The following is a 15,084-nucleotide window of genomic DNA, read 5'->3' as shown; positions in this document are numbered from 1 at the left end:
AACAATATTGTGAATGTAATTGATGCCACTGAACTGTATACTTTAAAAATGGTTAAATAGCAAAATTTATGTTACATACATTTTACAATTTAAAAAAATTAGTAATGTAATATAATAAAAACTATTTAATTATATAATTTAAGTGGATAAATTGTATGGTATGTAAATTATACATATTTCAATAAAGCTGTTAAAAAAACACATGAAATACCGCTTCATACCCATTACAATGGCTAGAATAAAAAAGTCAGATAACAAGTGTTAGTGAGAATGTGGAGAAATTGGAACCTTCATACATTTCTGGTGGAAATGTAAAGTGGTTCAGCCACTTTAGAAAAACAATCTGGCAAGTTCCTAAAATGATTTAATATAAAGTTACCATATGACCCAGCAATTTTACTCCTAGGTATATATCCCCAAGAGAAATGAAAACACATGTCCACACAGAAACTTACACATAAATGTTAATAGCAGCATTATTCAGAATAGCCAAAAGGTAGAAACAACCCACATGTCCATCAAAGGATAAGTGGATAAACAAAATGTGGTATATTTACAATGGAATATTATTTGGCCATAAAAATTGATGAAGTACTGATACATGCCATAACATGGATGAACCTTGAAAACATTATGCTAAGTAAAAGGAACTAGTCACAAAAGACCACATACTATATGATTTCATTCATATGAAATTCCAGAATAGGAAAATTTATAGAGACAAAAAGATTATTGGTTGCTTGGGGCTGGGAGTGGTAGAGTACTGAGGGATAAGGAAGTAATAGCTAAAAGGGCAGGATTTCTTTTTGGAGGTGATCAAACATTCTAAAATTGACTTGGTGATGGCTGCATATACCTAAGAATATACTAAAAACCATCGACTTGTACACTTTAAATGGGCAAATTGTATGGTTATGTAAATTATCTCCCAATAAAGCTATTTAAAAACAATCCCTTGATCATCTAAAATTTTTACAGAGGAAAATGAAGTAATGCTTTTAATAAAAAGCATATTAAAGATGTATGTCTTTGACTTATTTATTATGCACATCAACCTTTCCAGGAAAAATGGTTTACAGGTGTTTTGTGTTCATAGGAAATGCCCGAAAACTGGAGTTAAGGATCAGACTGTTCTGTAGGAATGTCCTATTTGACCATTGGACACATAGAAGTGATTCTGCTTTTTGGTTGACACGTATACTAAAACCGTGGCCAATGGTGAATCAGGCAAGATTACTGTATATCATCTTTGGACCAATATCTCCTCAAGATGGTGAGCATCTATTTTTTAGCAACATATGTTATAAAACTGGTTAATTACTTTTACTTTAGGAAGCATATCTTTTTGTACCTGCTCAGTTTCATCATTCCTAATGCCTAAAATGTTTAATGATTTCATAGATTTATACTACATTAACTTGTGCATAACTTAAGCTTCAAGACAGAAATTGTTCCCTGAAGGCCATTACTAAATATATTCCTATCATCTCTGGTTTACCTAAAATAGCTGCTTTTCATTTTTAAACATTACCTTAATTCAAGATTATGTTTGCTGCTGGAGGGGACTAATAGTGCCAGTAAATCAAAGTAGTAAATCAGAATTAGTGTTTTACTTAATTTTGGGTGCATGATGATTTTTTTGCAATTTTTTTGTCTTTCTAATTAAGTTTAGATTAATATTAAAATTAGCATACAGCTCTTTAGTTCACATTGCCTTATATCAGGAGGTAACCAGTTTAAAGTATGTTGAATAGCAGCAAGAAGCCAATCTAGGATTAAATTTTGTTGTGTAATTCATAAAGAGAATAGGTCATAGGTAAATAATAAAAAATTGACTGGATTACTCTGTTTTGATATAAACGTGGAAGATCTTCAAATATAGCATGTTCTCATTTTCAGATTTTACTATATTTCAGTAAAATTACATTAATTGTTTATTCCAATTTCTGTTATAGGGGTAGCATTACCTTTGAACTAAAAGCACTGTTCTGCTTGGTGAAACTACCTTTTCTTTACTTCATTTAGCTTTTGTGGCTGTGCTTCATCACATCAGTCAGATACATTCAAATTTATACTGTTATCAGAATTGACTTTCATTATGAAAGTAGCATATATAAGTAATGAATTCCATTATGCAATCCAATTTCCTTTTTAAACAATCCATGAAGTCTTTATCACAAAGCCAACTATTCTGTCATAACCTAATTTTTGTTTCAATTATCATTCAGGACAAGTGGTTTGGCAGAAAATGATAGAAGAACCTACAGATGAATCTAGTCTGAAAGGTTTGGCTGATGCCATTAAATTACTGTATGACACAGGCATCAAAGAGTGGACAGCAGATGATGTTATCAGTCTTATAGATGAACTTTCAGGTAAAATAATATATCACACAGAGTAACAGAAATTTATTATTAGAATACAGTTATAAAATTATAAGAATAACTCTACAGGTAACAAATGACTTGCCTATTGGAAATTATTGAATGCTCTAAAATATTTAAAGAATTAGGCATTGTTTGAAGAGACTGCATATAATCAACTTACTTTCCTTCAGTTGTGAATGTTATAAATATATCTTTGTTACCATTAGTATTTGAAAGCTTCATAATTTAATTATTACCATTTTGCAAGTTCTCAAAAACACCCTCCTAGGTTGTGTAAGAAGAAACCCTCTTTCAGGGGCATGGCAGAGGTGAACTCATTTTTCCCATCTATGCATAATCCTTTAGATTCTGAACTTTTCAGGATTTCTTTTCTTCCGCAGCATTGGGCCACCTTGCCTGTTGCTCTATGTGTAGGAGAAATGCTTTGACTATATTACTAGTACATTTGTAAGAGCTGCTGTGACATGGCAGTAATCTCTGTCTCCAGTTAATGCTGTAATTGAAACACTAAAGCATTTTTTCTGAGCTTTTCCCTTGGCACTAATTGTATTTCCAATGAAGTGATGTAATATTGCATGTAATTAATGATGTTTACTATAGCTATTGTGCAATTTCTCATTAAGTAACTGTTCTTCCTCTAATAAAAGTGGTTCCTCGTGAGTGGCTTCTAGAAAATAATGCACGTCTCCTAATCCTAAGTGGGAATGATATCTGTTTCACTTTCATGGCTAGTAAAGCTGTGAATGGACGGACCACTGAACTGGCAAGACTAATAGTCTTTTTGGCTTTGGTAAGTAAAAAATAAATTTTTCTCTAACAAGTTGTTTAACATTATAGTTGACCTGCCAGGGAGCTGTCCTGAAGGAACTGAAATATGTACAAAATATTTTGAAAGAATAAGTATATACTTTATATATACTTGTAAAATTTTTAAATATATGTAATAAACTATCATATTTGGAATTATTCTATTAACCTCTCCCCACTTTATGTCTAGATTGTCATTATATAGCTCTCCCAAGTTATATTCTTTTTTTAAAAAATTCTGTTAAAAAATAAAATACTCCTTTTGATTTGCCTCAGAATAATCAGTGGGTAGCAGGAAGAGGGTGTGGTAGTGAGTGCAGATTAAGGTGAAACAAGACTAGTAAGCTGGAAAGTGGGTACAAGGTGTTCATTATACTATTCATTTTACTTTTTGATTGAGTTTTTACTATGGGCCATACATTGTATGAGATTCTAGGATTATGGAAATTAGTAGGACAGTTCTCTGACTAAAAGCTGTTTATAGTCTTTTGAGAGATATTAAGGTATATATAAATAAATTCAGTGAGATAAATGCAAAACTATATATGCAAAAAGGTAGAAACAGAGGTAGCAAAGAGGAGCTGATATTGGTGAGTGTAGAGCACAGAGAGGGCTTTCCCAAGCCCAGTTTATTTTAAAAAATGAATAGAAGTTCACAAGGCAGATAGAGGGGGCAAATAATTTATTTGGCTACAATCACAGATGCCAGCTCAACCAGTGCTTCAAAAGCAAAGGAGTGATCTTCCAGTTGGCTGTTGTGAGGAATAAGTGAATGTAATTCATTTCCTATGAAATGGAGACAGGGTCATTACTAGCTCAACTGCTTAAAACATGAATGAAACCTCTGTGGCTCTTTTTAAAATGTGAATAAAAGCTACTAAATTAACTGTATTTTCAATATAAATATTAATTTTAATAATTAAGCGGATTCCCTCCAAAAGAGAGAGAAAGAGAAATGGAATTGCATGGCTATATTCACAGGACTGTAAGCAGCTCAGTGTTATTTCTGAAGGATAAAATGTGCAGAAGAGGAAGAAAAGAAGGCGTGATTAGAAAGGGAGAGGCCAGGTCATGAAGGGCCTTGTAGATTATCTGTGGAGCTTGAACACATCCTCTAATAGGGAGCTGCTGAAAAGTTTTAGGAAGGGGAAGAGATAATCAGTTTCAAGTTTTTTAAAGGTCACTTTGGCAGCACTATAGCAAACAGAATGGAGAGGAAGTCACTAAGGGTGAAGAAGCCTTCTCCAGAAAGCTTTCCCTGATTACCATCTCAGCTCTGATAATGAATTGCCTCAGATTTGTCTTCTCTTTATTTTCATTTACTAATAGTATTTTTAAGCCATTTTATGTGTGCCGTAAGTCATCTCCCAAAACAGATTGCAAATTCTTTGAAATCCAGGACAGTGTCACTTGCTTCTTTCATAATGCCTTGTACCATGCCTTACACATGAGTAGTCAATACAGCTTTCCTGTCAGATTAACATTATTTAGTTACACTACTATAAAGTTTGTTTCTATGCTGTATATTATTTGGCTATGTGAGTTAAAATGGCCATTTATAATGTTAGTAAATAAACCTTTTTCTCTTCAGTTTTAACTAGTAAGGTAGTTTTTCCTTTAAATGTTTATCTTTTAAATAATAGAAAGATAAATATTTTCTATAACTCTCAAGATGGAAAGTTGATAATATAATACTATAGAGTTCTCTTACCTATTGAAATTTCTTGTTTGTCTGTCACCCTGATTGGACTCCTTGAAAATAGAAGCCATGTTTTTATGGCTTACCATAGTATTTCCACCTCTTAGCATGTGCTCAGTAAATATCTCTTGAGTGAGTGAATGAGCTTATTTTCCATAAGTTTAATAATTGTTTTTAATATTCTCACATTAATAATATTCTATGATGAGATACAGAGAACAGACTAACAGTTTTCAGTGGAGAGAAGGGTTGGGGGTCTGGGTGCAAAAGGTGAAGAGTTAAGAAGTACAAATTGGTAGTTACAGAATAGTCACTGAGATGTAGACTACAGCATAGGGAATATAGTCAATAATATCATGATAACTATGTATGGAACCAGGTGAGTACATGATTTTAATACAGAATAACATTGAATGTAAACTGTAATTGAAAAATGAATTAAATTTAAAATAATATTCTATGATCACCTTGAACCAGACTTTTATTTATGTCATATCTTTTTCCACTAAAATTGTACCATTTGAAAGCAAAGGAGTATTAGATATAAAAACATTTCCTACTTATAGACTCAATGTAATGTCATGTGTAATAAATTATGTAAAATCATAACCATAATAGTTAATACAATTTTCAAATTCTATAGCTTTCTTTACATGAAGATTTGTCATAATGCTTTGTGTGTCTAAATCAGGTGTGCGAGAAAGAACTATACTGCATGGATTGGGCAGTTAAAATGATGCAAAGAGTCTGTAAAGTCTTTAGTACTTCAGTGGAAAAAAATAACTTCCTGCAGAATGTGGCAAATGCATTTGCATGTATTATAATGGAAATGCTGCAGTCAATTATGTCTGGTGAGTATGCATGTAGATGGTTCGCAGGTGTGAATAAAATGCATTCTAGTCTCCACTTAAGACAAGGATAATTCTGTATAGACTTTCATTTCTAAACTAAGAATAGAAGGAGGAGACATTGATTTTTTCCATGAGATATATTTAGTTCCTGGTTTTGTAAATTTTTAAATCTGGTATTAGTTTTAATGGAAAACAAAGTTGAAGAGTCTGCTCTGAAAGGAATCAATTTCAGTTTTGCACAGCAATATATTTTAACTTGCTCACTTATCAACTATCATAATCATCATAATATCCTGTATTTGTATAATTTTAATATATATTGTTTTAGTTTTATTAGGTTGCCAACATGATAATTAACTCTATTTTAGAGATGAGAAAACGAAAGCTTAGAGAAATTATCTGACTGACCCTAGGCCGTAAAGTTAGAAGCAATAAAACATGGACCAGCATCCTTTTCTTCTGACTTTTAATTCAGTGCTCTTATAGAATTCCATTATTTCAGTGGTTAACATCTGATTTGGTAAAGATCACTAACTAGTTTTCTGTTACATATTATTAGGAAAAATTGGAACATCTTATGTTTTAAATAGATCCTATATTTTAAAACTTAACTGTCATTTTTCCCCCACTGTCCACTCTTGTGTGTGGCATGTAGGAGACCGTGATGAAGAGGACAGAATCTTTTTGAATTTGTTCCATCTTGTGCATGCTCAGGCTAACTTCCACAAGGAGGTCCTGTATTTGACCATCAATTCTGTCTCTACCTAAATACTCAGAAAGCCTTGCATTTAGAGACTACCTCACTGAACTAACATTAGAAGAATGCTACTTTCCACAATCAAAGAACAGCATCCAAAGGACTTTTTATCACCTAAGTCATCCTAAAGTTGCATAGAATTTTAGTTGGCAACTGCTTAGACCATTATTAATATAAAAATTATAGGCAAACTCGAGAATATATTGAGATTTCTCTGGAAAACAAGCTGTACCTCTCCAGATTTTGGTAAACCTAACACCAAACAAAATGTAACTTTAGTGTCCAAGAATCTGGGGTCAGCCAACCTGTATGTGTGGATCTTTGAAGCAAGAGAAAAAATCTTGTTTTATAATTGAGCAGACCCAAATTCATTAAACAGTATGTATCTGTTCGCTTTGCTTAGATTGTGTAGACATAGGTTAGAATGTTTTCTGAAGATCTGCAATATGATGTTTTGGAATGGGCAGATATAAATCACACTTTTAATCACCTTCTTGGCATATAGTTACAAAGAACATTATATTTTGTTCACATTTTGTATGAACCAACAGATCAAAAACCAAAGGAAGTATGTGTATATCTGTATATCCATATCCATATATGTACATATCAAATGTACATATACACAAATATATTTATTTAAGACAAATCATATAAAAAGTCTATACATAGAGAGGGGTATATATTGTTTTAATGCAAATCATCTTTTATTTCCTGGGGATTAAAGTAAAGTGTTGCAAATAAGGGAAAATATAAAATGAAAGAAAAGTACCTATTCTGCTGCCAGCACAATGTGCACAAATAATTTACACTTCTTCCTAAAGCTTTTCTCCCTATCTTAAAGTAGAACTTGAAGGAAACTGGAGGCATGGATGGTTAAAGCAGCCCATGAGTGGGGTTTTTCTTCACTCAAGTAAATGAATTCCAAGAAGCTCCAGGACTATTTCAGTCAGACTAGCATCTGCCACCACCACTTTTACTATTAAAGTAGAAAATAATAGTGCCTAATGGGGCTGAAATGCTGGAGCCCTCCTGGATCTCCCATCTTCTTCTTGGGTTTGATCATTTTACTTCTGCTGAAGACACACCCCTTCCTACTCGAGTTTTCAGAGGCTGGCTTTCTCTTCCTTGGCCCTTCACTTAACTCACCTCTCAAGCTGATAAAGGGAAAAAACATTAGAAGATATAGAAATTACCTGCAGAAGTAGGGTATAAATTGTGGGAAATTCTCAAGTATTTGGTAAGAGGGTTCAGTAAGAGATTTAATAGGATTGAGGAAGAATGAAAATTGTGGAGAAAATATAAATTTTGATAAGATTTTATTATATTTCAATAGCAGAAGCACTTAACCTTATTTTATGCATGATCAGAAATTAACTGCCTTTCTTTGGTGGATTGTCCACCTATAATTCCATCGGTGGTAGAAATTGTTTCTCCAGAGTTTATCATTTGTAGAGTTATGCAAAAAAACAAAGTCCTTGCTTTTATCCTGGTTTCATTTTCTTCTCAATTTCATTTTCTTCCTTCCAATTCACCACTAAATTATGAAGATTAAAAGTTGGCAGATACCAGAGTACAAAACATCTTAGCTAGCTTTTTCTTTTCTCTCTCACTTTTATTCTCATACATGCTTTGGAAAACCTGATCCATTTATTTATCAAAACACTGGTGATTTCAACTTGAGAATATACTCCACTAGATTATTTGGGGAAAAAGAAGAAAAATGAAGGAAAAAAGTAAAAATTTTAATATAAATAGTGAATATTTTCAGTATTTTACTAGATAGGTGTTAAGTTTCTTTCTCTTAGAGAAGCATTTGTCATTGTGAAGTTTCCTTGCGTTCCCTGAATTATCCAAGTCTCAACGGCAGTTATTTTCAGAAAGTCTACAAAAGGAGAATAGTTTAATTTAAAAGATTTTTGACCTGGATTTTGAATCTCATCACATACTTGAACTGAAATGACTGCTGCTGTAAATTTTTGAAAACACATTATTGCATTATTCTCGATAATTGTGAGATTATCTCGCTCTCCCCAGAAATTTGGAACATAGAAAATCTGATTCATTCTTTGGGTGTAGTAGATAAATGATATCATCTTGCTACCAAGTAAACTGAAAATTTATTCATTCAATATTAATAGACAAAAATTTCCTCAATCCAGCAGTCCAATTTTTTGCTAAATACATTTGTCATTAAGAATAAAGTATGATATCAAATTTTAAAGTGGGCACTTAACTTGCGAAGGCATATATTATCATTAATATTGATGTTTAAGTGATGGTATATGCAATCATAGTGCCATAAAAAAGGAGTATGTGCAAAATAAATAGCCTAAAAACATTAGGACACTGTTCACTTCTAACTCTAGAATAGTCATAACATAACAACATACACTACTAGCAAGTCAAATCATTTATCCTGTACCTTTTTCTGAATTAGAAGATTAACCTGGGCTTCTAGCTCTTTTTTCCTTTTGATAGTGATTTCCTCAGTCTCCTTTGACTTCGATTTTTAGGATGATTTTTACTTCCACGAGAAGGCAAGCCCCCAAAAGCTCAATGACACGTTATATTTATCTTTACTATTGTTTCTAAACACACACACACACACACAATACCATAATAGTACTAATAACAAACCAATGATGCTACTTTTCTTAGAAACTAAAGTTTATATCTTGTGACAAATACTATGTACCTTATGAAACCATAAAACATCTATTCTTAACACTTTTTTGGATAATTCCTTCTCACGCCCTTCTGACTCCTCAGCTTTATCGTTTTCACAATGGAGGCAGTAAATTACTATACTTGGGAAGCCTTTCAGGCATTTAAGAGTTCAAGGCTGCTCTCCATAGCATGAACAAGAGGCACCTATTTCACACCTTTCCTGTCCTCTGATGACTTAGTTCATGCTTCTAGTTGTTCTGTTAATAACAAAGATTTTATTGCCAGGATAATTATTCACCTTTGGAGATTAGAGCAAGTGTGAAGTGCCCAGCAGAAGGTACAACTGGAGGAACCATCTTATAGTACTGAATTACATGATTACAGATTTTTATGTCAGTAAATATTGTGAAGGGTAAAAACACAAAGCTGCTACAAAAGCCTTTTATGTTATTGGATACCTTACTAGCAATATAAGTTCTTTACCAAAATTCCACTAGCAGGTAGCTGTGAAACCTGTAAGAAATCAGGCTGTGGACATAGGCTCTTTGGTTTATTGAGATATCACTAGAATAGGAAAGATGACCTCAAAGATAGTTGTATTGGACAGTCTTCTCTAGGTTAAAAAAAAGTGCCAAAGGACTAAGAATACTTTTTTTTTTTTTTATCAAGAAAGCAAATATAATTCCAGAAAATTTTTCAAGTAACTAGAGACTTATAAAAAAACTAAAAAAACAGCAACCTTAGTATAACTCTTAAAAGCCTTTTAAATTAAAATATATATATACTTGTAGGTATTCTAAGATCACTGCTTTCTTCAAGGTGCACAAAACTGAAAAATATGTATTGTTATTTTAAAGTATTATATTTATGGTAAAATGTCTTTGATACTTAAATATTTAATATTTGCTAATTTTTATTTAATTTGTTATTTATATTAATAAAATAAAATTAAAATTAGAAACATTTCTAACTTGTCCAGAGTTTGTCATTATGCAAGTCATTGAATGTATAATTCATTTAAATTATTTCTTGTGGAGAAACTTATTTTTATTTAAGCTGTTAATTATAGCTCTACCATGATCAAAGTATAAAATGTCTTAACATAAAATAATGTTGCAATTAGCTATATATTTATGTATATGTATATTTATGCTTAATATTATAGTATATAAATTAATTAAATAATTTCATTTACTAGCAACAACTCATAAATTATATAATATCTGTAAGTAGAACAGTATTCTATACTATTCTGCTATCTAATTCAGATAACCAAATTCCCAACCAATTAATATTTCACTTGCTGCTAAAGTAGATATGTTACAATTATTATAGTTTAATACCAGTTTCAAAAAACAAAACATGTAATTAAGTATTGTGTATTACCTGCAATTTCCCATGACTACAAGATCTTACAGTGTTTTTCTAAGAACAAAAAAGTTAACTATTTCTAAATATGTCTTCCTTAGTATGTTTGAGTTTATAGGAAGTTATGTCAATGACTTTTTCTGTTTCCCCCTATATATATGACTTTGCAATAGACAGGAGCAAAACTAACTTAGAAGAGGCCATTCTAGGCTTAACAAACATTTGATGGTTGATAAAGGCAAAACATGTAATGTACAAAGACAATTTTCCAATTCAACTATTCTTTAGTACTTTATTAAGGGAAATTCCCATTATTTTTTGAGTAATTTAAATTAAATGATACATGTAAGGGATTTTGAAGTTTGAATAGTGCTAATCTTAAACATTTTAAAGGCAAACAAATTTTCTGAAAGCTAACAAATTATGTCATGCTAAGTTTCAAACTCAGAAAGTTTGGATTTGGTTCCATATACCCAGAGCAATGAGTCTTAGGTGATTCTAACTTAGTAACATTTTGATTTCCATTATTTAACTGTTTCCCAAAATATATATCCTCTTTCTTCTGACATAAAATACGTCACTCTTTCATACAAACCCCTTATTTTTAATCAAGAAAACAGGTCTTAGTGTAATGATTCTTAGCATTATGCGACATTAATTTTTTTCTAAGTAATCTATAATTATTTAGAAATGTTTTTACTACATTGATGTCGGCCAAGTATAATCCCCATTTCATAGGACATGAGTGCCCTATGATGCAGATTTGTAAAATTTATGCAGAACCTTATTACAGAATATAATTAATGTTTTCCAGAGTTTTAACATACAAAAAGTTTAAATGTGAAGTTAAAAAAAATTATCAAAATGATGAACACTGTAAAATGCTGTTATAAACTGGCATATTATATAGAATGGATATAAGCACAAACTCAAAATTTCTTCCAAAATGTAATTATTTCACAAGTAACTGAAAATATGGGTAATCTTTCTGTCATGTCAAGGACGCCACAGATAACTGAAGATCATCCTTGAATGTATTAATGTTTAGAGCCATGCTTTTTGCATTAGTTACCCGTCAGATTACCTCTTTTTGCTACCTACCACCAGGTAGTACTGTACTCATTAATATTCCCTAAATAGCTTAGGCAAAGTATCACTGATACATGTTTGGAGTAAAAAAAACAGCCATTTTTCTCATCACAATGTGCCAAAAAAGAGTTCTGCAGTTGAGTTTGCGTCATAAAATGGCAGAAAAGTAGACTACTGATAACTATGAAGAGTTTTTTTCATGGGATTTCTGTTCTCAAAGATGTAGTTTCTAAAGATAATGCATCCTAGAATTGTAGAATTTTAAAATGGAAAAGGACATTGACAATTTTCTAGTCCATCCCTTTCATTTGTCAGAATAAAATGAAGCCCTGAAAGGTTCAATGACTTATTGAAGGTCACATAATTTGTTGCCAAGATAAAGCTTCTAGAACAGTGTTTTTTCTTAGCCAGAATTCTAAAATGCAAGTTTTTCATTTTAATTGTGGCATTATATTATACTGCCTCAATTTTATTTCTCTTTAAAACATGGAAGTTTAACACAATGCTATGAATAAAAACTATTAAGTTCATCTTTCTTGTTTATTTTAAGCTAGAAAATCAAATGTAGAACAATTATGTTGGATTTTGCAAAGGAATAGATACCACAGATTTGGGGCCCAAGTATTCTCTGGACCTCAAAATATATGGTTTCTTTAACCTTAATTGGACAGAAAATATGTTGAAAGGTTTTGGGTTTTTCCCCCAGAAAAGGAACATTTAACAATTTAAAAAACATTTATTTTTTGGAGTAAGAGAGAGATTTTCTCCAAATAACAAGTATAGCCATCTTGTTTCAATAATTTATGACTCAGCCAAGCACAAAGAATGAAGACCATATAACCGTTTCCCTCTTTACATGAGAAGCTGGAGCACAAGGGTAGGGAGTGGGGAAACTAAATCTTAAAAACTCGAATGACAAGTTCCTTCTGGCTAGAGACTAAAAACAAGGGAAACCACACAACCCCAGACTGTGCAATCTATAATGACAGAGTGATAAAGGGACAAGGTAGAGACACATGTGCTCTTGGACTTACAAAGGAACACCTTCATGGGAGGAAAAGGGAAGACGTAAGGAAAGACTATCCTATCAGAATGAATTTTGAGAATTCCTCCATGATCATTTGAAGGAGTCTACATTTCAGCTCTCTGTGTTCTTTCTCAATTTATAGCTCAAACGCGCGCACACCTGCCAGCCATGCCCACGAGTTCCTGATGTCCCCGCGGAGTGCCTCAGCCTCTGAGCTCCAAAAGCGCCTTGCTGGACAGGGGTTAACCATATCCGGAAGGCTCTGGAAGAGGTCTGTTGGGTGACAGGACAGCTGTGTTGATAAGGGGCCTCTTGCTGGACTGGTGACCAGGAACTGTGGGAAACCCAGAAACAACACGGCTCAGATGGGAACGGCAGCAAAGGTTTCCGTTCCTAGTGCTGGTCTTAGTCTCTGGGAACTAAGAAAAGCAATAGGAATTCCTCTCTCCTTTCTGCCAAACCCCACAGTTGGAAAAGAATGCATATCTTTCCCCCCAAAACCCCACTCCTAAGTGAATTTCATTTCCTAGCTCATCCTCAAGTGAGAATGAGTCATTAATTAATGCAATTATGCAAGCATAATTGTAAACCACTCTGCTGGCACATAATGATGTGTTTTTACCTTTAATTACCGGGAAAGAATGGACAACTTGGAGTTTGGGCAACTTGAAGAAAAAACTACGAAATTATAGTCCCTCCCACCATGCACACCACTCCCAGCTCATTCTACCTAAAAATCCTTCACATTGTGGGTTTCGTTTTTCATTTTTTTAAAAATCGTATTTTAAATTAGGTTGCAAAGAAAGAAGTTGGCATTTCTTACTCTTTTCAGAGTGGTCTGAGAAATGCTACATCAATGCATCTGAGGAAAAACAAAAAAAAAAACAAGATCGCTTTTCATTTTGTTTTTGAATCAATACCCGGAATAATGACCAGAAGCAAAAATCCACCGGTGCGTCAGCAAGCAGGGTGCTGGGCCAGTCAGCGTCATCCTTGCCCCTGAGCTGTCCTCCGCGAGCTCCCGCCGCCGCCGCAGGCCGCTAGAGCAGGTAGATAATGTAGGAGAGAATGACCAGGCCTATGATGGCAAAGAACATCAGGATGAAAATATCCAGCATTATGGAGGCCTTGGCCCAGGCGGCTCTGGATTCCGGGGAAATGTGAGCTGTGAGCACGGAGGTTGCCGTCAGTGGAGAGAAATGGCTCCCTCCTCCCTCCACTGCTCAGCCCTCGTTCTCCCCTCCCCTTTCCAGGGCCAGAGACTCGGGGATGCTGCAGCTCCAGGAGCAGCCACTTTACCCCACCCCTCCCCACCCCCAGCCGACCAATCAGGAGGCCCCGGAGCGGGTAACCAAGGAACCGCTGGGTTGAGACCAAGCAGGACTGAAGAGGCTCGATTTCTCCCCAGGAACCCAATCCCACCCCTTTGTATCTAAGAGGAGTCTGCTTGATATGGCCGGAGGAGATCTGATCTCTATCCAGATCCCTTAGGAACGAATCCTCCTCACTGCCTTTCTTCCTCCTTGTCTTCTCACACAACCCCAGCAAATTCTCTCAGAAAAGGAATGCTTGGGAGTTGGGTGGGCCATTGGCAAGTTGCGAAGGTCCCTTCATGGAGGGACAGAGACAAAGGTCTCATGCGAGTCTCAGCTGGCATCTTTGGGATGGAGCTAACACTTTCTAGACTATGCTAGATATTGCACACATGGTGGAAACTCAACCTCCCTACAGGTCTTTTATAGGCGAGGCTCGGAGATGGTCAGGAACTTGCCCAGTGGCTCACTGGAAATGGCAGAGACCAAGATTCAAAACTAAGCTTGCACGCTCCGGAGTCTGTATGGTGCTCTCGCCCAGACTGGCCTGCCTTAGTCTGAGATGCCTCTCGGCCCCACCTGCACTGCTCAGGCTGTGAGGCATTTGGCTCAGCTCACTCTGTGCCCAGCATAAGCACCAGCGGTCCCTCCCCCTTCTCTATTCCTTGCCTCTTTGTGGACATTACCCACATTCTCATTCTCTTTTGTATCATCTTCAGAGAACACGGGGTGTTACACCCAGAGAGGGCACTGAGGACTCCTCAGGCCCATCCCTTCGCAGTAAGTGTCTAGAAATGCAAATTCGAGTGGCAAAGGAAAGGAAAAAATTGATGTTTTACTTTTTTAAGCTGGGTAGTGGGTACTCAGTTATGTACTGTGTTACTTTTATGCCTTTTTATGTCTTTATTATCTCCTATTAAATTTTAAAAATTTCCTGCCTGGCCGGGGTGGCCAAGCAGTTGAGCATTGACCTAGGATCCAGGAGATCAAGGTTCAGCTCCTGGTCCAGGCACATGCCCTGGTTTCAGGCTCTATCCCCAGCAGGGGGCGTGCAGGAGGCAGCCTATCAATGACTCTCATCACTGATGTTTCTCTCTCTCTCCCTCTCGCTTCCTC

General features: G+C 34.7%; 1 protein-coding gene and 1 long non-coding RNA gene across 2 annotated transcripts in view; one reads left to right on the top strand and one right to left on the bottom strand.

Moving 5' to 3' along the window:
• The window catches only part of FBXO47 (F-box protein 47), a 28,455-nt gene extending 21,216 nt beyond the window's left edge, over positions 1-7,239 (top strand). Inside the window, exons 8-12 of the mRNA XM_081115756.1 lie at positions 1,097-1,273; positions 2,229-2,375; positions 3,035-3,177; positions 5,585-5,744; positions 6,400-7,239. Of these exons, the coding sequence (XP_080971882.1) occupies positions 1,097-1,273; positions 2,229-2,375; positions 3,035-3,177; positions 5,585-5,744; positions 6,400-6,512 (740 nt within the window). The 3' untranslated portion in view covers positions 6,513-7,239. The remainder of the gene's footprint in view (positions 1-1,096; positions 1,274-2,228; positions 2,376-3,034; positions 3,178-5,584; positions 5,745-6,399) is intronic.
• Positions 7,240-12,149: 4,910 nt separating this feature from the next.
• Positions 12,150-13,918, bottom strand: LOC308546616. The gene is made up of 2 exons (XR_013997364.1): positions 13,576-13,918; positions 12,150-12,989 (listed from the first exon to the last, which is right to left on the bottom strand). It is a non-coding gene; the product is annotated as an uncharacterized lncRNA (long non-coding RNA).
• Between the last annotated feature and the right edge of the window lie 1,166 nt (positions 13,919-15,084).

The sequence above is a fragment of the Miniopterus schreibersii genome, assembly GCF_964146895.1.
Source record: "Miniopterus schreibersii genome assembly, chromosome: 16".
NCBI lineage: Eukaryota > Metazoa > Chordata > Mammalia > Chiroptera > Miniopteridae > Miniopterus > Miniopterus schreibersii.
Note: the sequence above shows the minus strand (reverse complement) of the source record. Positions and strands in the feature narration are given on the sequence as shown.